This window comes from Bos taurus, chromosome 11 (assembly GCF_002263795.3).
Source record: "Bos taurus isolate L1 Dominette 01449 registration number 42190680 breed Hereford chromosome 11, ARS-UCD2.0, whole genome shotgun sequence".
In the NCBI taxonomy this organism is placed as follows: domain Eukaryota; kingdom Metazoa; phylum Chordata; class Mammalia; order Artiodactyla; family Bovidae; genus Bos; species Bos taurus.
The window spans coordinates 14,783,465-14,808,406 of record NC_037338.1 but is presented as its reverse complement, the minus strand read 5'-3'; the positions used below and the strand labels follow the sequence as shown (position 1 = coordinate 14,808,406).

At 40.2% G+C, this 24,942-nt stretch overlaps 1 protein-coding gene across 2 annotated transcripts in view; it reads right to left on the bottom strand.

The window, feature by feature from the left end:
* Positions 1–24,942, bottom strand: part of SLC30A6 (solute carrier family 30 member 6) — a 48,816-nt gene that overhangs the window by 3,980 nt on the left and 19,894 nt on the right. For both annotated transcript variants that reach the window (NM_001075766.1, XM_059891252.1), the window contains 6 exons: positions 24,538–24,632; positions 22,300–22,348; positions 21,867–21,986; positions 17,646–17,748; positions 16,707–16,754; positions 15,515–15,583 (listed from right to left, as the gene is read on the bottom strand). In NM_001075766.1, coding sequence (NP_001069234.1) covers positions 15,515–15,583; positions 16,707–16,754; positions 17,646–17,748; positions 21,867–21,986; positions 22,300–22,348; positions 24,538–24,632 — 484 coding nt within the window. The remainder of the gene's footprint in view (positions 1–15,514; positions 15,584–16,706; positions 16,755–17,645; positions 17,749–21,866; positions 21,987–22,299; positions 22,349–24,537; positions 24,633–24,942) is intronic.

The window sequence follows — 24,942 nt, the reverse complement described above, 5'->3', positions numbered from 1 at the left end:
GAGAAAAGACAGGAAGAAAAGGAGGAGGAAAGGAGGAAGCAAATAAGGACAGGAAGAATGTAAAGAAAAAAAAAAAGTTTAGTTTTAGAATGTAAAAAAAAAAAAAAAGAATGTAAAGAAAAAAAATGTAAAAAAAAAAAAAAGAAAGGCTAGCTGTAGGGTTCTAAAAATCATGAATAAGGAGTTTTAGTTGCAGCAATCCAACAGAAGTAAGGTAATCAGAGTTCAGAAAAATTACAGTTATGGATAACTGCTAATTATTTAGGAATTGACTAAAACAGTCTAGGTTAGGAATGGAGAGGCCAAGATAGGACAGCTATAGTGGGACTACAGAGGGACAAATGATTTCATGATATTCCAGGGGTTGGATAGAAGTGGGAGACTTTGATTTCAACTGGATATAAATAATGAATGAGGGAGATGAACTTATCAAAAGACAATCTCAAGGTTTCTAGCCTAGGTTACCAGGAGGATAGAGAGCCCAGGCATTAGAATGACAGTCAGAAGTATGTTTACTAACTTGATAAAATGGTCATTACACATCTTGTCTTCAAAAGATAATAAAATAGTAGATACAATAATTATATTTTGATTAAAACAAACAAAAATATCAAGAATGGTATCATATGATCATCTTAATAGATGCAGAAAAAGCACTTGGCAAAATTCAACACCCATTCATGATAAAAACTCTCGACAAAGTTGGTATAGAGGAAACATACATCAAAACAATAAAGACTATTTATGACAAACACGAGGGCTTCCCAGGTGGTTCAATGGTAAAGAATCCACCTGCCACTGCAGGAGAACAGGAGATGTGGTCCACAAGATCCCCTGGAGAAGAAAAGGGCCACTTACTCCAGTATTCTTGCCTGGGAAATTCCATGAACAGAGGAGCCTGGTGAGCTATAGTTCTCAGGGCTGTAAAGGGTTGACACGACAGTGACTGAGTATGCACGCATGCATGCACACATGCATGACAAACACACAACTGACATCATACTCAATGTGAAAACCTGAAAGCTTTTCCTCTAGGATCAGGAACAAGACGAGGATGTCCACTCTTGCCACTTGTATTTAACACAGTACTGTAAATTCTAGCCACAGCAATCAGAGGAGAATAAGAGTAAGAGGCATCCAAAATGGAAGAGAAGAAGTAAAATCATTACTGTTTGCAGAAGACATGATAATATATATAGAAAATCCTAAAGAGTACACAAAAAACTATTAGAACTAATAAATGAATTCAAAGTTTCATGATATGAAACTAATATGGAGAAATCTGTTGCGTTTCTATATACTAAAATCAAGTATCAAAAAGAAAAATCAAGAAAACCGTATTTACAATTAAATCAAAAAGAGTAAAATATCTAGGAATAAATTTGACCAAGCAGGTAAAAGACACACTCTGAAACTACAAAACTGATGAAAGAAACTAAAGATGATACTAATAAATGGAAAGATAGTTTGTGTTCGTACACTGGATGAATTAATATTGCTAAAATGTCCACACTACCTAAAGCACATTCAGCCATGACATTTTTCACAGAACTAAAACAAATAATCCCATATTTTATGTAGAACCACAAAAGACCCCAAATAGCCAAAGCAATCTTGAGAAAGAAGAACAAAGGTATTATGCCCCCTGCCTTCAAACTGTTAGGTAGCTAGAATAGGAAAAAGGAGTCCAAAATAGCGGTGGCCAAAAAACAAAGAAAGGAAAAAGCCCGAAAAAATAGAACAAAGGAAGGTCCAGGGACAGGAGTGAGAACCTCAGGTGAAACAAACAGCCCTCCTGGCTAGCCCAATTTACATAGGGCAGGCTCAGGAGGAGGAGGAAAAAACATAAAAAGAGGAGCCAAAATTGAGCTCCTCTCTTCTTTTGGGTCGGCCGGCCCTCACACCTCAAGGATGTGTTTTCCTTTGCTTGCCAAATAAAACTGAGCTGTAACCAAGCTGTAACACTGGTTTGCCATTTAAACTGAGCTGTAACTGAGCTGAAACACTGGTCTGCCGCTTCAGATTTTTGCTGTGGTGAGACAGAACCGAGGAAATTATACACTCCCCCAACATATCTGGCTCCGTGACTTGGATTTAATTTGGCTGAAACAATCTTGGCTCGGTCTCCGCAAGGCGGAGGCCAAGCACACCAGAAGCCCAACTTGGTGAAAACTCACGTGATGGAAGCTGAACATGAAGAAAACCCAGCGCAGTGGCAGTGACAAGAAGCCTAGCGTGCTGGAAACCAGGACAGCAAAAACAAACTCGACAGAAAGCGCAAGCAGCTCAGTCTCAGATTTCAGAAGACCTCTGGTTAAGGAGGTCTTTGCTCCGATGGCTGGAAGGACATATGGCTAACAAAATCTACATTCCTTTACAATCTCTAATTTCTTGTTTCCCCGAACCCCGTGAATGGCAGTGGGTGCAACTGAGGGACTCTGCTAGGGGCTAGTCCCCAGTATGTCCCGAAGGCTCTACTGTCGGTTGCACCTTGTAGCTGTTGCCTAAGTGAGTGGGGGTTCTTCTGTCCTTAATCTTTTTTGTGCCAAGGATCAGGCCAATGAAAACTGTGAACACAGGTCAGATATTTAGCAGATTTTCCAGCAGGTTATGAAGGGGATTCCTCGGCATGTTTTTCCCACTGCTTTTTTCCTCCTGTCCTTCAGCTCCTCTCTCCATCTATGCCACTGCTTACAAAGTATTGGGCAGATCATCATCTTTCCATTTCTGAAAGTTGTGTTTGAAACTGTTTACCTAAGACTGGGAATCAAACCCACATGGCAGGGATTCTGTGCTATGCTTAGTCACTCAGTCATATACGACTGGGACTTAAGCCCAGCCAAAACCCAGGGTGCCTGGTTTCAGGACCTAATGAAGCTCAGGGTCTTGATGTCTCATTGCAAAAAAATTCAGTGAGAGACACAGCAATAGGTAAGAGGTAGATTTGTTCAGATTCAGAGAGATGCACAGTCCAGAGTGTGTGATTTCTTATGCTAAAGAGGGAGGGTCATTCTAACAATTGGAGAACCACCCACTCCTCCATCTTTTGATAGTGCCTTGGAACTGTCCTGGTGCCTCTGGGTGTGTCATTAAGCTTGCAGATTGAGAATCAAGGTTTAGTTAAATTTGTCTTGGACCCATTTAATTTTAATCGGTTTATGTTATGCCCTTGGGCTACGTCATTCTCTCAAAAGTTGCGCCCTGCCCCCTTCCCTCCTGTTTCATCTCTTTTCCTGAGCCCTGTCTGCACCCACAATGTTGCCTCTACTATCTTTGGGAGAGACAACCAGGAAATAGCTGGCTCTTGGGAGGGAAAATACTACATAATATCCAATCCCTCTAGATAGTCAGGCCTTCATCTTCCATGTTTCCTACAAAATGTGCAACAACAGCAGCTCTCAGTGAACCTGCTAGGGCAGGTGACAGGTGCCTACTAGAAGTCTATCTGTTGGCGGTATCCATTCAAGGGCAATTGGGCTTCCAGGGACAATGTCTGCCACTTTGGGAGTCAGCCCTGTAGGCCATCTGGCCCAAATCCTTATCACCCTTGTCCTAAGTTACAAACATAGCCCCAGATCAAATCTACACTCTACTTTTATGGAACATCTAGTCTATTGCTTCTTATCAATTTGTTCTTAAACCACTTACTAACTCCTACAGCCAGGACTCTGCCTCCTTGTAGGCAACATAACTCCATCCCACTTATATTAAAATACTCTTGATGAACTACGGACGGAGATTCGTGACATTGTATAGGAGACAGGAATCAAGACCATCCCCAAGAAAAAGAAATGCAAAAAAGCAAAATGGCTGTCTGAGGAGGCCTTACAAATAGCTGTGAAAAGAAGAGAAGTGAAAAGCAAAGGAGAAAAGGAAAGATATACCCATTTGAATGCAGAGTTCCAAAGAATAGCAAGGAGAGATAAGGAAGCATTCCTCAGCTATCAATGCAAAGAATTAGAGGAAAACAATAGAATAGGAAAGACCAGAGATATCTTCAAGAAAATTAGAGATACCAAGGGAACATTTCATGCAAAGATGGACTCAATAAAGGACAGAAATGGTATGGACCTAAGAGAAGCAGAAGATATTAAGAAGAAGTAGCAAGAATACACAGAAGAACTGTACAAAAAAGATCTTCACGACCCAGATAATCACAATGGTGTGATCACTTACCTAGAGCCAGACATCCTGGAATGTGAAGTCAAGTGGGCCTTAGAAAGCATCACTACAAACAAAGCTAGTGGAGGTGATAGAATTCCAGTTGAGCTATTTCAAATCCTGAAAGATGATGCTGTGAAAGTGCTGCACTCTATATGTCAGCAAATTTGGAAAACTCAGCAGTGGCCACAGGACTGGAAAAGGTGAGTTTTCATTCCAATCCCAAAGAAAGGCAATGCCAAAGAATGCTTAAACTACCGCACAATTGCACTCATCTCACATGCTAGCAAAGTAATGCTCAAAATTCTCCAAGCCAGGCTTCAGCAGTACGTGAACCGTGAACTTCCAGATGTTCAAGGTGGATTTAGAAAAGGCAGAGGAACCAGAGATCAAATTGCCAACATCTGCTGCATCATCGAAAAAGCAAGAGAGTTCCAGAAAAACATCTATTTCTGCTTTACTGACTATGCCAAAGCCTTTGTGTGGATCACAATAAACTGTGGCAAATTCTGAAAGAGATGGGAATACCAGAGCATCTGATCTGTCTCTTGAGAAACCTATATGCAGGTCAGGAAGCAACAGTTAGAACAAATGGACATGGAACAACAGACTGGTTCCAAATAGGAAAAGGAGTACGTCAAGGCTGTATATTGTCACCCTGCTTATTTAACTTGTATGCAGAGTACATCATGAGAAATGCTGGGCTGGAGGAAGCACAAGCTGGAATCAAGATTGCTGGGAGAAATATCAATAACCTCAGATACGCAGATGACACCACACTTATGGCAGAAAGCGCAGAAGTAAAGAGCCTCTTGATGAAAGTGAAAGAGGAGAGTGAAAAAGTTGGCTTAAAGCTCAACATTCAGAAAACTAAGATCATGGCAGCTGGTCCCATCACTTCATGGCAAATAGATGGGGAAATAGTGGATACAGTAGGAGACTATATTCTTGGGCTCCAACATCACTACAGATGGTGACGGCAGCCATGAAATTAAAAGACGCTTACTCCTTGGAAGGAAAGTTATGACCAACCTAGACAGCATATTAAAAAGCAGAAACATTACTTTGTCAACAAAGGTCCGTCTAGTCAAGGCTATGGTTTTTCCAGTGGTCATGTATGGATGTGAGAGTTGGACTGTGAAGAAAGCTGAGTGCCGAAGAATTGATGCTTTTGAACTGTGGTGTTGGAGAAGGCTCTTGAGAGTCCCTTGGACTGCAAGGAGATCCATCCAGTCCATCCTAAAGAAGATCAGTCCTAGGTATTTATTGGTAGGACTGATGTTGAAGCTGAAACTCCAATAGTTTGGCCACCTGATACAAAGAGCTGACTCATTTGAAAAGACCCTGATGCTGGGAAAGATTGAGGGCAGGAGGAGAAGGGGATGACAGAGGATAAGATGGTTGGATGGCATCACCGACTCGATGGACATGGGTTTGGGTGACTCTGGGAGTTGGTGATGGACAGAGAGGCCTGGCGTGCTGTGGTTCATGGGGTTGCAAAGAGCTGGAGATGACTGAAAGACTGAACTGAACTGAATGCCCCTAACAGGCCAAGATAACTCACTCCTTTGTCATTACTTCTGTTATTACCTAAAGTGCGTCTATGACACTGAAATATTTACCATTGGAAATACCCTAAACTGCTCTTATGGAGGACTAAGGGAAGAAACCAGTGACTTACATTCCCTCAGAGCAATAAGAGGATAAGGCTGATGGTTGTTTCACCAGGTTTCCAGTCTCAGGGCACAGGCTTGGATTGCTTTACATCATGATATCTATTCCTATCTGCAGTGGACAAACCAGCAATGAGTTAAGATTACAACCCCTTAATCCTACCCAGCACTGGTCAGGCTGGAGACCTTGGGGACGCCCAACCCCAGCTAGGGGTCCCACGAGGTTGACCTACCTCGACCTGCCTAGGGATTTGGTCCTTGGGAGGCGGTCATGCCTCAACCTGCTTGGAGATCCACCAGTTCAGGGGTCCCAGAAGGTCGACATGCCTTGACCAATGCCAAGGGACCCAATTCTCAGGAGGCCAACCTGCCTCGATCTGCCCAGGAATTTGATCTCCAGGAGACTGTCATGACTCAGCCTGCAGGGGATCTGCACCCTGACCTGGGGACACCCGGCTTTCAGGTTGCAACAATACTGAGTAGGATAGGCTTCAGAAAGACTCACCCCTAAGGAAGTCCACCCATAAAAATAGAAGGAGGACTATTGGCTTTTTTTTTTTCTTTTCCTTTCTCTGTCATCACTGTCTTTCAGATGGAAAATAACCAATCCACTTCCTAACAGATACCCTTGAGATGCATTCTTGATAACTGGAATCTATTTCAATTCTCAAACTCTAAGGAGAAGTTGCTTAAAATTCTTTTGTGCCACTGAGTGGCCATGGTATCCTCTAGGGGACAAGGAACACTGGCCTGAGGATGGGAGTTAAATTACAACACCATCCTCCAGCTAGACTTATTCTGCAAAAGATAAGGGACATGGACAGAGATCCCCTATGCCCAAATTTTCTTCCAAGAGATATGAAGGAACTCTGTGTTAAGTATGGGATTGTTGTATGGCCTAAAAGTGAGCCTACCAGGCAAATGGTGTTAGGCACAGACAACCAAGAGAAGGAAGCCCCCTGTGAAGGCTCACCTCCCATGGCTCCCAAGTTGCCTGGTGCTCCTTCCTTCTATCCAAACGTGCCCCCATATCCGGGAGCACCCCCTCGACAAAAGCCAACTTGAGTACGTCCCTTAGTTGAAACTAGAGAATTTGGACCAGTCCAGGTCCATAAGCCCTTCTCCCTCTTAAAACTAAGACAGATCAAACAAGACCTGGGAAGCTATACAGATGACCCAGCAAATATATAGATATATTGGAATGTGATACATTCCAACACATTACTTTGGCCTTTGACTTGATGTGGAAGGACATCAATGGTCATATTTAGTCAAACTTTATCTGACCCTGAGTATGCTAGGGTCTTAAAGGAAGCCCAAAGGTATGCTATGGGGCTTCACATGTCAAGCGAAAATACCTGGTGGGGGAAACTGTGGTTCCTTCTTCAGATCCTAATTGGAATTATAACGACCCTGAGCACATCTGGGAAAAGGATCATTTTCTGATCTGTGTAAAGGCAGGACTAAAAGCAGCCCAGCAAAAAGTAATCAGCTATGCCTGGGGGTCAGCAATAACTCAGGAGCCCAACAAGAACTCCACTTACCAATCTGGACTGAGACACTTAAGAGGAACAGGTGATATTAAAGGACAAATTCCTATCCCAGTGTGGATCAGACATCAGGATAAAGTTACAACAGCTACAGCAGCAGGACTCTGCTGCCTCTTTAGATGAGATGGTCCAGACTCCAGCCACCAGACTCTAGCTTTTATAACAGAGAACAACAGGAGAGAGAGGCCAAGGCCCAGGAAACGGAGAAAAGCAAAGAGACAAGGCATGCCCAGATTCTGGCTGCCCTCCAGGGAAGCCCTATGGCAAACTCTGAGTCCTTAAAGGACAAGGCACGAGGCAAATGCCTAATCTGTAGACAGGCGGGACACTGGGCCAAAGAGTGTCCAAATCTTGACAAGTCTCCTAAAATGGCTTGCTACAAATGCCATCAATTGGGACACTGGGCGGCACACTGCCCTCAGGACCCAAAAGCCTCAAGGTCAAGTGCCAAGCCTTCCCTCTACAGTTCAACAGGACTGAAGCGGCCCACTCCAGCCAGCCTGCCTGTCACAGATAACCATCACAGGGCTGGAGCCAAGGGTGCAACTGGATTGGCAGGTAGGTCCAAGAATCTCTTGGCTGACACAGGGGCTACCTACTCTGTCCTGACCTCCTACTCCAGAGCCTTCTCCTCCCAAACCTGTACCATTTTGGGTGCTATAGGAAAAACAATTACAAAAAGATTCACCCGAGCACTTCTTTGTTGCTGGGGTGGACAAATATTTTCCCACCAGTTTCTGGTGGTCCCTGTGTCCTAACCCCTTATTGGGAAGAGATATACTCACTAAACTGGGGACCACCCTTGTGATGGGAAGCTTTTCAGCCCCTAGAGCCCTACAGCTCCTGGTTACTACTGAGGAACCTGTTACACCCTCTCCAACAGGGAGAGACCAAAAACTATGGGAGGACAAAATTAACCACAAGGTGTGGGACCAGGGGACTCCTGTATGAGCCCACAAAGCTGAACTGGTCATCACTGTCCTCCAAGATCCCACTGGTTTCCAAACCAGAAACAATACCCTCTCAGAAGAGAAGCTCGAGGACTACAGCCTCTAAAATAAATAAATTCCTTGCCTGTGGGCTATTGGTCCCCACCAATTAGCCATGTAACACCCCAATCCTCCCTGTAAAGAAAAAAGATGGGACCTGGCAAATGGTTTAAGATCTCCAGATCATAAATGAAGCTATAGTCCCTCTCCTTCCCACAGTACCCAATCCCGATGTAATCTTGGGAGAAATCCCACCCAGTGCCAAGTCGTTTACAGTCTTGCATCTCAAGGATGAATTCTTTTGCATACCACTGCCTAAAGAATCCCAGTATCTTTTTACCTTCGAGTGGGAATCTCCAGGAGAAAAACACCAACAGATGACTTGGACAGTATTACCTCAGGGGTTCAGAGACAGCCCCTACCTGTCTGGGCAGGCTCTTAGCTGGTATCTCCTAGATCTGGACCTGGGATCTAATGGGAAAATACTACAATATGTAGATAACCTACTAATCTGTTCTCCAGATGAGAAAAATGCCCAACATGCAATTCAGGATCTAAACTTTTTGGCAGAGAGGGAATATAAAGTCTCCTGTGCTAAGGCACAGATGATTGAGACAAAGGTCACTTAGCTGGGAGTTCAGATTACACATGGCTGTCCTCTGATCGAGTATAGGGAATCCTCCAGTTGCCCTCCCCCACAACTCGAAAACAACTGTGAGCTTTCCTGGGGCTAACTGGGTATTGTAGAATCTGGATACCCAACTATGGTCTAATTGCCCAGCCCTTATATGAAAGCTTGAAGGGACAGGATGATTCAATCCCACTGATATGGGGAACTCCTCAAAAGAAGGCAGAGGGTACACTAAAACAAGCCTTAACTCGAGCACCCACCTTGAGGTTCCCAGAGCTAGAAAAAGCATTCCAACTTTATGTCCACGAAAAAGAAGGAAGAGCCTTGGGAATGTTAACCCAAAGACTGGGACCTGAGCCCCAGCCTATAGCTTGCTTATCCAAGAGGCGTGAACCAACTGCCCGAGGCTGGCCTTCCTGCCTTCGAAATCTTGCAGCTATTGCAGTCCTGATAGAAGATGCTTTAAAACTCTCTTTTGGGGAAAAATTATTTTTACCAGCCACCAAGTGAAACAACTCCTGAATGGGAGAGGCCATTTATGGATGTCTGATCAAAGGATCCTCAGATACCAAGTAGTGCTGATGGAAAATCCAGGTCTGACTATATCCCCTTGTGAGATTCTTAACCCAGCCTACCCCTGAGGACTCTCTCCCCTTCCATTCTTGCCTGGAAACCTTGAGAGGGATTGTCAGAAGACCCTCTGACCAATCCTGAGGAAATCTGGTACACTGGTGGAAGCAGCTTTGTCTTGGATGGAAAAAGAAGATCTGGATATGTAGTAGTCTCCAATTTTGAGACCATAGAGGCCAAACCTTTGCTACCAGATACTTCAGTCCAATTAGTTGAACTCATGGCCCTGACTCGAGCTTAGAGCTGGGAAAAGGAAAAAGAGTAGCCATTTACAGACTCCAAGTATGCCTTTCTGGTGGTACATGCACATGCTGCTGTTTGGAAAGAGAGAGGCCACTTCATCATCTGAGGGTCCCTAATTAAATATGGTGACCAAATCCTTAGGCTCTTGGAGGCAGTCCATCTGCCCACTGGAGTTTCAGTCTCCCATTGTAAAGGACACCAAAAAGGGAGCACAGAAGTGGCACGAGGGAACCAAGCAGCTAATGAGGCAGCTAAGAGAGCAGCATTACAGAACAATGACCTAATTACAGAACAATGACCTAACAGGGGTTGCCACCCTAGTTCCACAGACTAATTTGCCAGAAACTCCTTCATATACTGAATGTGAGACTATTAAAGCTAAGAGTGAGGGCTTTCAAGAAGATCATATGGGGTGGTTCCAAAAGGAGGGACTCCAATGGAAGTTGGTTAACTCCTTACATGCCACCACTCATTTAGGGGAGAAGGCCCTCCAAAGATTACTAGAAAGGTCCTTCAGAGGAATAGGCCTCCAAACAAGTATAAGGCAAATGGTCTCCTCTTGTCCCACTTGCCAATTAAACAGCCCCCAAGGAGTGCGAAGACTCCAACTGGCCCAGCCTGTCCCAACAGCATGGGACCTTCCCAGGAAAGGGCTGGCAGATGGACTTCACCCAGATGCCAGTTTCTCAAGGGATTAAATATCTACTAGTTATGATAGATAAAAAGATAACCCAGGAGACCTCCCTGGGATGGAAGGAGGCTTTACCAATAGCTCTTCTCCATACCCGTATTGCCCCTAAGGAAGAGGTTGGTCTTAGTTCTTATGAGATGCTATATGGGAGACCCTGTAATACTTTCTACACCCACAGCAGTCAAGGTACCAGGACACGACTCCTGGATTCACTACTCACGAGTCAAGCCATGGAAGAAAACAGAAGAGGACACTCAATACACCTGTGAGCCCCTGGGAGATCTCAGATACCTATTCAGAACTACAAATGAGGGTCATTCTAATAAACACCCCCAAAATCAAGTTTCTGGCGATAAGATTTCTCAAGTCAGCTCTAAAGAGCCAACACAGCTTGGCAGAGGTTGTACTCCAAAACAGACAGGAGATAGATCTCCTGATCCCTGAACAAGGAGGGACTTGAGCCATCTTGAATGAGACATATTGTTTCTGGGTAAATACCTCCAGCTAAGTTAAAGAAAGTCTCACAGTCCTCAAGAAAAACACAGTCCTCAAAAAAAAATCTCCTACAGAAACTCAAAGAATGAGCTAGAGAGTTCCTGGGGTGGGTGGCTCCAATCCCTATTTGGTGGATCCTTCTCCTGGCGAGGGGGAATTTGGAGTTGGCTAATGCTCCAACTAATCCCTGTTATCATCATATTGATGCTGCTTATGATTGCTCCATGTATTATCAATTGTCTAACCCATTTTGTCTCTGCCCAGGTCAACAAGCTACAACATGCGGTGCCAGTTCAACAAGGATATATAAAACTACACCTGACCGTGGAAAATATCACTCACCCTTAGATGGATACTGCTATAAGAACTCTGAGGCTTGAGATTAGCAAGAGGGGGAGGCCCAATGCCCCTCAATGTCCCAGCTCAGCAAGAAGTGCCACAGAGACCTTGATGCCCCTATTCCTAAAGAACTGGGCCTCCCATCTCTTGAGGGGGGAATGTTAGGTAGCTAGAATAGGAAAAAGGAGTCCAAAATAGTGGTGGTTAAAAGACAAAGAAAGGAAAAAGCCCACAAAAATAGAACAAAGGAAGGTCCAAGGACCAGAGTGAGGACCTCAGGTGAAACAAAGTCGCTCAGTCATGCCCGACTCTTAGCGACCCCATGGACTGCAGCCTTCCAGGCTCCTCTGTCAATGGGATTTTCCAGGCAAGAGTACTGGAGTGGGGTGCCATTGCCTTCTCCAGTTTTGTCAGGGGAGTGTGTAATTTCCTCAGTTCTGTCTCTTTCTAAACCACCAGGCAATGTAAAATCACTTTGATTTAGCTTTAATATGTGCCAGTGAGACAGAAGGCAATGGCAACCCACTCCAGTACTCTTGCCTGGAAAATCCCATGGACGTAGGAGCCTGGAAGGCTGCAGTCCATGGGGTCGCTAAGAGTCGGGCATGACTGAGCGACTTCACTTTCACTTTTCACTTTCATGCATTGGAGAAAGAAATGGCAACCCACTCCAGTGTTCTTGCCTGGAGAATCCCAGGGACGGGGGAGCCTGGTGGGCTGCCGTCTATGGGGTCGCACAGAGTGTCGGACATGACTGAAGCGACTTAACAGCAGCAGCAGCAGCTGACAAAACTATACTACAAAAACTATAGTAATCAAAATAGCACCGTACTGGCACAAACCAGACACACAGATCAATGGAACAGAACAGAGAACCCAGAAATAAATCCACACACATACAGTCAATTAGTCTACAGTGAAGGAGGCAGAAAATACAAAGGGGAAGAGACAGTTCCTTCAACAAGTAGTGCTGGGAAAACTGGATAGCTACATGCAAAAGAACAAAACTAGAACATTTTCTCATACCATGTACACAAGTAAACTTAAGAAAACACAAGCAGTAATAAGCTCCTTGACATCAGCCTTTGCAATATTTTTTTGATCTGTCTCCTCAGGCAAGGGCCACAGAAGCAAAAATAAGCAAACGGGACCTCATCAAACTAAAAGGCTTTTGCAGTGAAGGAAACCATCAAAGGCAGCCTACTGAATGGGAGAAGATATTTGCAAACAGTATGTCTGATGAAGACATAAAAGAACTCATTCAACTCAACATCAAAACCCTCCATCCCCAATTAAAAAATAGCCTTGATCCTGTATGCTGCATAGCACAGCTAAGGAAAAAACAAACAAACAAACATATATTAGAGGACTGATTAAATAAAATATGGTATATTCATATATTGTAAAATTCTGCAGTCATTATTAATTATGCTGGGATTCTTGAAAGACAGAAGCATTGGTAGCATTTTTTGAAATGTCCCGAATATCCCCATAAAAACAAAAACTAAAACAGCAAATTCAAATACCTATGGACAACACCTACCCCCCAAAAAAAAATAAATAACACAACACCCTAAGAAAACCCAAATACAAACTGTAAGACCTGTAAGGTATTAGCATCTGTGGAGGAGGATACAATAGGGCATCTGATTGACCTAAAAACCTCACAATAGGTAACTAGCTCTTCATGGAAATCTAGGACAGTGAATTTGAGAAAGGCAGCCGGGAAATGGAAGGTGTTTCGCACATTTCAGTACTGGGTGAATGCACTGGGTCTGCAACAAGATATGAAGGACTGGAGTAGTGTGACCCTGTGAGCTCTCAAAAGTAACCAAGCAAAGCTCCCTTCCAGCACAAAGCCCCACATTAAGAAGAAACAGCTGGGAAGAGAATCTAAATTGAGCAGCAGAGTAGAAACAGAAGATAAAGAAGGTTCAGATACAAATGGGAGAGGAACAGAACCAGGAGGAAAAAAAGCTTTCACTTTACAGACTCATCAGAAGAGGGAACTCTAGAACCATGAATTTAGATACACTACCTTAAACCATTTTTTATTTTAAAATTCAGGAAAACGAATTTCACATAAAAAGGAGCAAAAGCAAAGAACTGAATCCAAATCCTACACATAGTTATTATAAGAAAAAAGGAGAATACAGAATAGATCATAAAAGATTGGAAAGATTTACCTACAAAACTGATGAGAACTATGACTTTCTTTTTCAAATCAATTTTTGAATTGATTAAGAAGAATATAAATCAAAATAGAAAACCTAGAAATGGAGTGGCAATTAGAAATACATGAAAAAAAATTTTTTTCAGGGAATTCCCTAGTTGTCCAGTGGTTAGGACTAGGTCCTCTGACTGCTGTGGGCCTGGGTTCAATCTCTGGTCAGGGAACTAAGATGTGGCAAGTCATGTAGCATGCCGACTCCCAAATTTCTGAAACAAAGATTAAGCTAGAAAAGCAATAAACATACAGGTATATTATGAAAAAAAAAGATAAAAAGAGAAGTTTTAAAAATCAAAGGAAATTGAGATACTAAGTAACTGAAAGAAAATAACAAATATGAAAGAAAGGTAAAGCTCCACCATGCTTATAATAGGCATTTCCAAAGAAGAAAATCAAAGCAAGAGAAGAGAATATTAAGAACTTTAATTAAAGAAAACTTTCCTGAAAGTTTTAAAGAACTGTTTCTAAAATAACATTATACAAGGGTATACTGCATCCCTGAAATAACTGACCATCAACACCAAGACACAGTCTAGTAAAATTACTGGACTGAAAAAATATTTTAGGCATAGAGGTAAAAAGATCAAGTCACATATCAATGGGAAAAAATAAGACTGAGTCTTCAGGGTTTATCACAGTAACGTCTTATGCCAGAGGTAAGAAACTCAAGAAAATATCTGCTCAGGATGTTATATCCAGCCAAATGATTTTCAATAATGTTCACAACTGTTTTCAACATGAAAAAATTTAGGGAATATTGTTTGCAAGGGCCTTTTCCCTGAAGAATTTACTAGAGAATGAGTTTTAGATATCCAAAATAATGAGTGAGAGAGGGGAAGAGAAGGAGAAGGAAGAGATGAAGTAGCCATTTTTCCATTAAAAGCGTGTAAGTCTGAACTAAAGACTGCAAAGCAGTGATATCATTGAGCTGTTGGACCAACCCTAATCTGCCTCAAAAATCTATGTTACAAAAGTCAAATCCTATGTTTTTTATTTAAAACTGGTACTGTAGAAGAGTAATATTTAATAACATGGAGAACTGTTTATGATATATTAAGTGAAAAGAACAAATTATAAAACAGCATGACTTCATTTTCTAAAGAGTTTAAGTATGTGAATATTAAACCAAAAAATCAATGGCAGTTTTCTTCACATGATACAATTATGGTTGTTTCAATTTTTTTTTCTGGGTACTTTCCCATATTTTCTTCATCATTTCTGACATAGGAATAAAATCATGCCATAATAAAATCTCTTTGGTAATAAGGTCCAAAACTGGATTAGAAAAGATGGAATTTTATGCTGAAACAGCTATTATTATAACTCTTTAACATATTCAGCAAAAATCTCCAAAATCAGAACTGTAATAAAAAAGAAAATAAAAGCACATTTTACTTTTGTAACATTTTCATATTTAGGAATGTCTGACTATGGATTTTTCTCTTTTGAATAGCCCAGTATTAAGATCATTTAGTTTGAAAGGGAAAAAATGAAAAAAAAAAAAAATCCCTTAATTAATCTCAATTAGGTTACTGAATCCATCTACATATTTTACTTTATTGAACAGAAATGGGAATCAAAGGACCCATAAAAATTTTAAAGAAACACTTTTCTCAGTTTTAAAAATTATAAACTATAAATTATATAGCTTTAAATTATAACTAAAGTAATACATATAGTCCATGGAATTCTCCAGGTCAGAATACCAGAGTGGGTAGCCTTTCCCTTCTCCAAGGGATCTTCCCAACCCAGGGATCAAATCCAGGTCTCCCATATTGCAGGCAGATTCTTTACCAGCTGAGCCATGAGGGAGCTGGTAAAGAGCCTAAAAATTATAAACTATGTTTTAAATTATAACTAAAGTAATACATAGAAAGCATACCAATGAGCCAAAACCTAGGGTCCAAAAATGCTCATTTCGGACTTCCAAAACTCCATCCAAGGTAGATACCTAATCAAAAACATAGAAATAGGGTTTTTGTATTTGACATATCCAACACAACTCAGTCAAATTATGGATTTGCTCTACACCTAGGAATGACATGGTCAAACCCTGCATGAAGACACTCATTAGCCAAAAGAAGTGCCAGACCATTCACTCAAGATATCATTTCTTCTTGTTCCATACTGAGCCAGGGTCTGTTTTTTTTTTTTCCCCAGTTTCTTATCTGCACCAATCTCTCTAGAATTAGGTCTTTACTTCCCTCACCCACACCTTGTTCAACAGTGTGTAGTTCTTTTCATCTTGTTAGTATAGTATATGTTTATATCCAGTACTTGAGGTATCAGAATCTTTGTCTTCTCAATGATTTCTTCCTCTGGATTCTCTTTCAACACATTTCTGTACAACATAGGATGTTATTTGGATTTGAGCCAAAAAGAAATTCCAAGGACAGTGTGTAGCCCATTGGTACAGTGGCACAGACTCAGCAGCTGAGACAAGTGGTCAGCTACACTGATCAAAGTGGCCTCTGTGATAGTGACAATCAATAGTTTTAATTACTCTCAACAATCAAATAATTTGATTATCTTATTCCTTCATTAGTTAACAGGTGGAATTTTATAACAATACAAAATCAAAACCTACTATGTGGTGAAGCAATCACCATGTCAAAGTGGCCTCTGACTTAATCAAAATCCTAAGTTTGAATAGGCTTTGTGTGTGTGTGCGTGCTTAGTCTTGTTCGACTCTTTGCAACCCCATGGACTATAGCCTCCTCTGTCAAAGGAATTTCCTCAGCAAGAATGGAGTGGGTTGCCATATCCTCCTCCAGGGGATCTTCCTGACCCAGGATCAAACCTGCATCTCCTGTGTCTCCTGTACTGGCAGTTGGATTCTTTACCACTGAGTCACCTGGGAAGCCCAGATTTGAATACAGAATCACAATTACCATCTACATTTATTTCAAGTGAATTTGGCTTCCAGACTGAGCAAGTGGTCAAATTTTTCTATTTTTGTCACTATGTTACATAAACTTCCCTAAAATTCTAGAAAGAGCCTGAAATTATTTGTACCCACTCTTTGTATTCTCTAATCATAAATTAAAATGATTTTATTTATTATTCCATCTTACCTCTCTGATAAGTTTGTCCAACTGACCAATAACATGGGGTGGTGTTGTCTGGGGGAAAAAAAATAAAATAGAACATGAATCTAGAGAGAGAAAAAATTTTCCAACAGTGGTCCTGACAGTAAAAAAAAAAATGCATTTTATACCAGCCTTGGCTTTGTTTCACATGTGCCTTCACATGGTTTAGGAAAGAGAGGTTTCAACTGACTCACTCATCAAGCAACATCAGAAATCCATCCATGCTTATTTCTTATTTTGCAAAGAAGCTGCTATTTCTGTAACCAAATAAGCCTTAAAGGACCAACAAATCAACAAAAAAATCTTTTAAGAAAGTAAAATTTTGTATAAGACATAGCACTAGTAAACTAATTGTTATTGTTGCTTCTCGAGAGGGAGATACAACCCATATGTTTTAGAGAAGACATGTGGGAAAGGCATAATGAGAAGTAGAGCCTATATATTCATCTAGTCCTGGGAAACCATCTTTCTAGTCAGGTGTTGTCTACAGGTGTTCCTATTGTTTCAATAAGGAGTGATTTTAAGTTTGAAATTTAGAAGTCTCACTAATTCAAGAATAGGAAATAAGAAAACAATCATAACTGGATTATATAATAGCCAAAATACATTTATCAGGGGAAAATAAGTATCTAAAGAGATTTTAATTAATATTGTTTTTACTTGAAATATTATTAAAGGCAAAGTTTCTTATTTATGCTTTTGTCTTATATATAAATATATGACGACTCATTTGTGCCTATTTTGTACACCAATATAACTTCATCTGGTTCTTACTATACAAATTTCAGAGGTTACTGTTTGGCTTCATCTCCAACAGGACCCTCCTAAAAATTTCATAATCTGGCAGATGAACACGTTTATTTTTATAATCTGGTAAAAGAACATGGCTAATTCTAAGCATGCATACTGAAAGATGACCATTACCTGGAGTAACACTTTCCCACTGTACACGCTCATGGGATACATAGTGCCGAACGTCATCAGAGCAATGGCAATGGCTGACGCAGTGTCTACAGCAAAGTAATTACTAAAAAGAAAAAGCAATTCTAAATCTTAAATGTATCCTTCACTAGGCTTCTTACAATTTAATCCACCAAACTTTAATTATCTCAAGCAACAGGACTATTTTAATATAACTGGCCACTACTGCAATGAGAGCATCTCAAAGGAAAAAAGAAAGTTTTCAGAATCCTTTCTTGCCAAAGTTGAAGGGAAAATAACTAATAATTATGTTAATTAGTGTGAAGAGAGATGATGAAGAAAAAAATATATTTCCCTACAATGTACTTTTATCTACTTGTCAACTGTAAATATGTCGTATATATTTATCTGCTGCAACAAATAAAAACCTTTAACTAGTAATTTCTGATAAAGACCAATGGAATTCATCTGTGATTTTATCAATTTGCTGTAAACATGAACTTTCCAATAATTAGTATTAAAAAATGTCAAATTCCCCAGGAATTTCTTAAGATGAGATTCTTAAGAATCTGTTACAGTGAACACTGTGACTGAAGTACAATGGCTCATCAGTAGTTCACAGCTCTATTAACAAGAGAGACCAAAAATGCCAAAGGTTACAAGCTAATCATGTACTCTTTTTCACTTTTTCCTATCAGCTGGGAATAGAAACACAAATAAAGACACAGTTCCTGCCTTTGAAATGACAGGAAACACTCATGTGAAAAATACAAGAAATGACTTTGAGTACAAAGGAGAAGCCCTACAGGGTATCATGGCTGCACAAAGGAGTGAGTAGTGAGCCTACAGGGGTAGGATAATCCAGAAAGGCTAAATCAAAAAGAGGTGACATCTGAGCTGAGCCTTCAAAGATGGCCAAGATGAGGGGGACAGGACACTGTAGACAGTGACAGCAGCATGTGCAAGGGCATGAAAACCCTAACGCAGTGAAGAAACTATGAACAGTTAAGTACAGGCAGATGGATGGCTAGTAAGGTTGATAGAGGCTTCATCATACTAACAACTTTTAATTTTGTTAGGTATAGAAAGGAGAGGATTTTGAAACAGGAAAATATTATGTCTAGATTTGCAGCTTTTAGTGATCACATCCGCTGGATCATGGAAAAAGCAAGAGAGTTCCAGAAAAACGTCTATTTCTGCTTTATTGACTATGCCAAAGCCTTTGACTGTGTGGATCACAATAAACTGTGGAAAATTCTGAAAGAGATGGGAATACCAGACCACCTGATCTGCCTCTTGAGAAATTTGTATGCAGGTCAGGAAGTAACAGTTAGAACTGGACATGGAACAACAGACTGGTTCCAAACAGGAAAAGGAGTACGTCAAGGCTGTATATCGTCACCCTGTTTATTTAACTTATATGCAGAGTACATCATAAGAAACGCTGGACTGGAAGAAACACAAACTAGAATCAAGGTTGCTGGGAGAAATATCAATCACCTCAGATATGCAGATGACACCACCCTTATGGCAGAAAGTGAAGAGGAACTAAAAAGCCTCTTGATGAAGGTGAAAGTCAAGAGTGAAAAAGTTGGCTTAAAGCTCAACATTCAGAAAACAAAGATCATGGCATCCGGTCCCATCACTTCATGGGAAATAGATGGGGAAACAGTGTCAGACTTTATTTTTCTGGGCTCCAAAATCACTGCAGATGGTGACTGCAGCCATGAAATTAAAAGATGCTTACTCCTTGGAAGGAAAGTTATGACCAAACCTAGATAGCATATTCAAAAGCAGAGACATTACTTTGCCAACAAAGGTTTGTCTAGTCAAGGCTACGGTTTTTCTTGTGGTCATGTATGGATGTGAGAGTTGGACTGTGAAGAAGGCTGAGCCCCGAAGAAATGATGCTTTTGAACTGTGGTGTTGGAGAAGACTCTTGAGAGTCCCTTGGACTGCAAGGAGATCCAACCAGTCCATTCTGAAGGAGATCAGCCCTGGGATTTCTTTGGAAGGAATGATGCTAAAGCTGAAACTCCGATACTTTGGCCACCTCATGCGAAGAGTTGACTCATTGGAAAAGACTCTGATGCTGGGAGGGATTGTGGGCAGGAGGAGAAGGGGACGACAGAGGATGAGATGGCTGGATGGCATCACTTGACTCGATGGACCTGAGTCTGAGTGAACTCCGGGAGTTGGTGATGGACAGGGAGGCCTGGCGTGCTGCGGTTCATGGGGTCACAAAGAGTCGGACACGACTGAGCGACTGACTGATCTGATATGATCAGTAGCAAAATAGCAGGTAACTAAAGATGTATGAGAAGAAAAATTTTGAGATCAGGAGACTATTCTAATTAGGTCAAGGAAATGAAGATAAGGGCCTCAATTTAGGGAACAGAATGGGAAGAAGGGAAAGATAAAAAAGGAAAGATTAAACAAGAGTAGGAGATAAGACTATCATTTACAACAGCCAAGACATGGAAACAACCTACGTGCTTATTGACAGATAAATGGATAAAGAAAATGTGGCATATAGAAAGTGAAAGTGCAAGTTGCTCAGTTGTGCCCGACTCTCTGCAACCCCATGGACTATATAGTCCATGGAATTCTCCAGGCCAGAATACCAGAGTGGGTAGCCTTTGCCTTCTCCAGGGGATCTTCCCAACCCAGGAATCAAACCCTGGTGTCCTGCATTGCAGGCGGATTCTTTACCAGCTAAGCCACAAGGGAAGTCCAAGAATAATGGAGTGGATAGCCTATCCCTTCTCCAGAGGATCTTCCCGACCCAGGAATTGAATTGCGGTCTCCTGCATTGCAGGTGGATTCTTTACCAACTGAGCTATCAGGGAGGCCCCGTGTGGCATATATATATACACAAGTATGTACACTAGTGGAATATTATTCAGCCATAAGAAGGAAATCCTGCCATTTCTGACATGGATGGACCTTGAGGACATTACGCTAAGTGAAATAAGCCAGATACAAAAGGACAAATACGTATGATTTCATTTAAATCAAGTACTCAGAATACTTCATAGTGACCAAAAGTGGAATAGTGGTTGCCAGGGGCTGGAAGGAGGCCAAATTGGTAGAAGTTATTTAATGAGTACAGGTTCAGCTGGGGAAGATGAAAAAGTTCTGTAGATGAATCATGATGATGGTTGTACAACAAAGTGAATGCACCAAATGCCTGTGAAAATACTAAACTGTATGCTTGAAAATGGCTAAAATGGTAAATTTTATTTTACGTATGTTTTTTATGCAATTTAAGAGTGGAAAGCAGGGCTTTCCTGGTGGTTCAGAGGTAAAGAATCTGCCTGCCAACACAGGAGACACGGATTTGATCCCTGATTCAGGAAGATCCCACATGCTGCAGAAGAACTAAGACCATGCACCACAGCTACTGAGCCTATGTGCCGCAACTACTGAAGCCTGTGCGCCCTGGAGCCCGTGCTCCATGACAAGAGATGCCAATGCAGTGAGTAGCCTGAGCACCACAACCAGCCCCCACTCACAACCAGAGAAAAGCCTGCGAAGCAATAAAGACCCAGCACAGCCATACATAAATAAATTAAAATGAACACACAAAAAAGTAGAATGCAATGGAATAGATGGTGGCAGCAGTCAGTCTCACAGGAAATACAAAAAAAAAAAAGCAGTTTAGCGGATGGGGAAAACAGGTTCAGTCGAGGTGGACATGAACAGAAGATAGGCTTTGAGATATAGAGATCTGGGCTAGAAATAAAGTGAAGGAATCACACAAAGGTAGAAAATACAAACAATGGTATGTGATGTCCTAGGAGAGTAGGCAAAAGGGTAGGGAGTCAAAGAATAATGTCATAACATTAAACTTAAGCTTGCTAAAGACTATTTCTTAATAGGCTTGCTTTAAAAAAAAAATTGGTTCACATCTACTCCTCTTTCCTCATTCAGCAACAGTACCTATAATTTATGAGTCTCTTACTCTCCTCTTCTGTTTCACTCATCTGGCCAGCAGAAGGGAATTTAAATAGCTTTCCCATCTGCATTATAGATTGTAGTGAAGATTTCTTATTGAATCCAACCCCCCTTAATTTTTTCAGATGAAGACACTTGAGGACAAGACTTGACCAAAGTTGCACAGGTCATAAACATGCTATAAACTTAATCCGCATGCGTCCTAATGCCCTTAAAAATCAGACCCCAGGAATGGAAATCCACTTGAGAGCAATAAAAAATACTTACTTAATTTCAATTAGCATATAAGTAATACAAAGAGCAAATGCTCCAGCAAGATCAATCAAAACAAATGGATTCATTCGGGGAAGGAAGATACTGCTAAGTCCTGGAATAATTCCACACAAGCTATGAAAAAACAAACAAAGAGTACTCATTACCAAAACTTATGTAATAATAATGAAAACTGAATAAAAGATGACTTGCATTTTAGTATCATAAATCATTTAACAAAGAGGATTTGGGAACAAATCTCTCACTTGTAAAGTTCTCTTTTGTATCATCAATTAAAAAATAAGAAAAAGCCAAGGGAAAAGAAGAATCTGATCTGTGAGATTCATATAGTAACCTCAGCAACGAATAATGTTAAGTTCCCATAACAGATGTGTTTCCTGTGCATTCCTTTAACAATATGTATTTTATGAAACCCCAAACATCTTACCTTCTACTAAGATCTGCAACATGCTCTTGAAGCCAACTCGTACTTGCAGCTTTAAAAAGAAAATACTTAAATTATTAAAATTACCAGAAATAATTATTAAATTACCAGAAATACTTGATTCTTAAATTTAAAAAATAAATTTCATGATGACTATGTAACAGTACAAAGGGATACATTATACCTAGAACTTTTTTCTTTTTTATGCCTTTAGGATATTAAATGAAAAGTAGTTTCAACTACAATACATAGCTGATCTGATGGAATCAATGAACTTACACATGTCATCGTTACTATTAGTTTGAAGTTTTAAAGGCTTATTACACTGCAAAGCAAAGCTTCCTAACCAGTGTGTTGAGAATGAGTTGCAGGTCCACCAATTACTAACTCTCTTAGCTTTCAGAGAGGCCAGGTATCTGGCTACATGCAGATGCCAGTCAGTGACTGACCCTGGACATGTAGCCTCCAGGTGCAAGCATACTCTTATATTTACTCCAGGGTGCTACAGAAATTCTCATTTATGTGCACCATGATGTAGAAAAGATTGGCAAGCCATATAAACAGTGGCCTAGAACAGCAGTTAAAGCAGACTCTGATGCCAGGATACTTGGCTTCAACCTCAACCCTGCCCTTGACTAGATATATAGCCTGAGACAAGTGACTGAATCTCTCAGTGCCTCAGTGTAAAGTGGGGAGAATAAAACGATTTACCTTATATGGTTATAGGAAGAATTAAATGGGCTCTGTGTAAAGTACTGAGCACACTGCCTGGCAGAAAGTGCTTTAATATTTTTTTTCACTCAAATTTCAACTCATGTTGTAAATCTTGATATTTCTGCGAACTTTCATTTCCAGCTAATAAAAATACAAACTAGATGATTTTTCTGGAAATAAACTTGGCGATATATATCAAACACTTATAATTTTTTCTCTGAGAAGATTAGAAATGCATACAAGAAATTTGATAGAAAAAAGGTGGTTATAGTTAAAAGGAAAAGTTGAAAATGTACATTAGACTAATTTTTTTAAATATTCATGACAAAATGTTATGCAAGCATTCAAAAATTATTTTTCAAAGATTATTTAATGACAGGCAATATTCAAGACATAAAGTTAAGTGAAAAAAGCCAAGCATAAAATTTTTAACTGATACAATTCTAAGTATGTAAAAAAACATACATATGTGCACAGAAAAAAAAATAAAGGAACAAAACAGAAATGTTAATAGATGTTATCTCTGGCTCATGAGATTACCAGTACTGTTTCCTTCTTGTATCTTTCTGCTCTTCAGGGAAACATAGTTTGTAAATCTTTGTACCTTCTTAAAATTTCAAGAATGAGCATAATAGTATTTTAATAAAGTTTTTTCAAAATAATTCTGATGATCATAAATATCATTATTTAATTTTCCAGTTTATGCAGTAATTCTTAAACTCTAATTCATACAAATAAATTCATACTTCATGACACTTAGGAAGTTGTTTAAGCTTGAATGGGTATTTCAGAAAGCTTTCTTCCCCTGGTTATCTTGGTATTCAAGTCAGTGAGACTTAAAAAGACCTTCCCCTATTTTTCCTTCAAAGTGCAGGTGTGTGTACACAGCCCGCTTTTGTTTTTATCTCAGTGTAAAGTGAGGTAAAACTCCTCCAGCCATCCAACAGCGGTTAACCTGGTGTGGGGGAGTAGGACTCCAAAACACTGAAATTAGTGAAAAATGTCAATACTTTAGACCACTAAAATGAAAATTCTATCTGAATTTTTAGACTTGAAAGTAAAAGAATTTATCAAAAGGACTAAAATTTGGATACTTTCAAATATATGCCCACCCATCATCGCCCCAGAGAGTTCCTGGGAATGAAGTTAATTAACAAAATACAATTATTTGCAATGAGCACATCAACTATATGTACGCTGATGCTTCTAAAATGCATTCTTAGGTAGTTTATACACTTAAAATTTCATTCATGTTATCTGGTAAATGTAATTTTTTATCTCATGTAATTTAATTGTCAGTTCTGCTTGTTTTTAAGGAATATGTTATTTTAAAACTTAAAAGTTAGATTCTATTTCTTAATTTTCTGCTTTATAAGTTTCTGAAGACTTTAGAACTTTAGGGGGAGGTAGTTCTCTCTTTCCCTCAGGATACACTTTCTCATTGATTTATGAATCAATGAAACAAACAAAAGATTTGTTGCTATCAGAAATTAATTGGATTTTTATTAATGGTAAACAAAAACATACCTTCAGAAACATAAGCAAAAGGTTTATTCCGAATTGAAAGCATTGTGAACAGGTTGAAGGAAAGAGCCACAAAAGTACCAACTAATAATCTTCCCCTAAAAAGAATAACACTCATTGTTATTTTTTTCTTGGTAATATTAATATATAATTTCAGCATGTAGCGTGACTAGGAGATGAGGGAGCAGAGTGGTCTGCTTCAGTATTTGCAGTCAGAATTTGAACTTGGTTTCTAGCTTTATGACCCATGTTCTGCATATGGTTGCTCCATCTTACATGGGATCCCCACCCCTCCAAAAAAGACCCTTAGCATTAACAATATCTTCTTACAGGTAATTGCTATTATAAATCTTTAGAAATGCTACAGATATTTGGTTTATAGTCTGCTGGCTAAGTCAAACTGTCCTG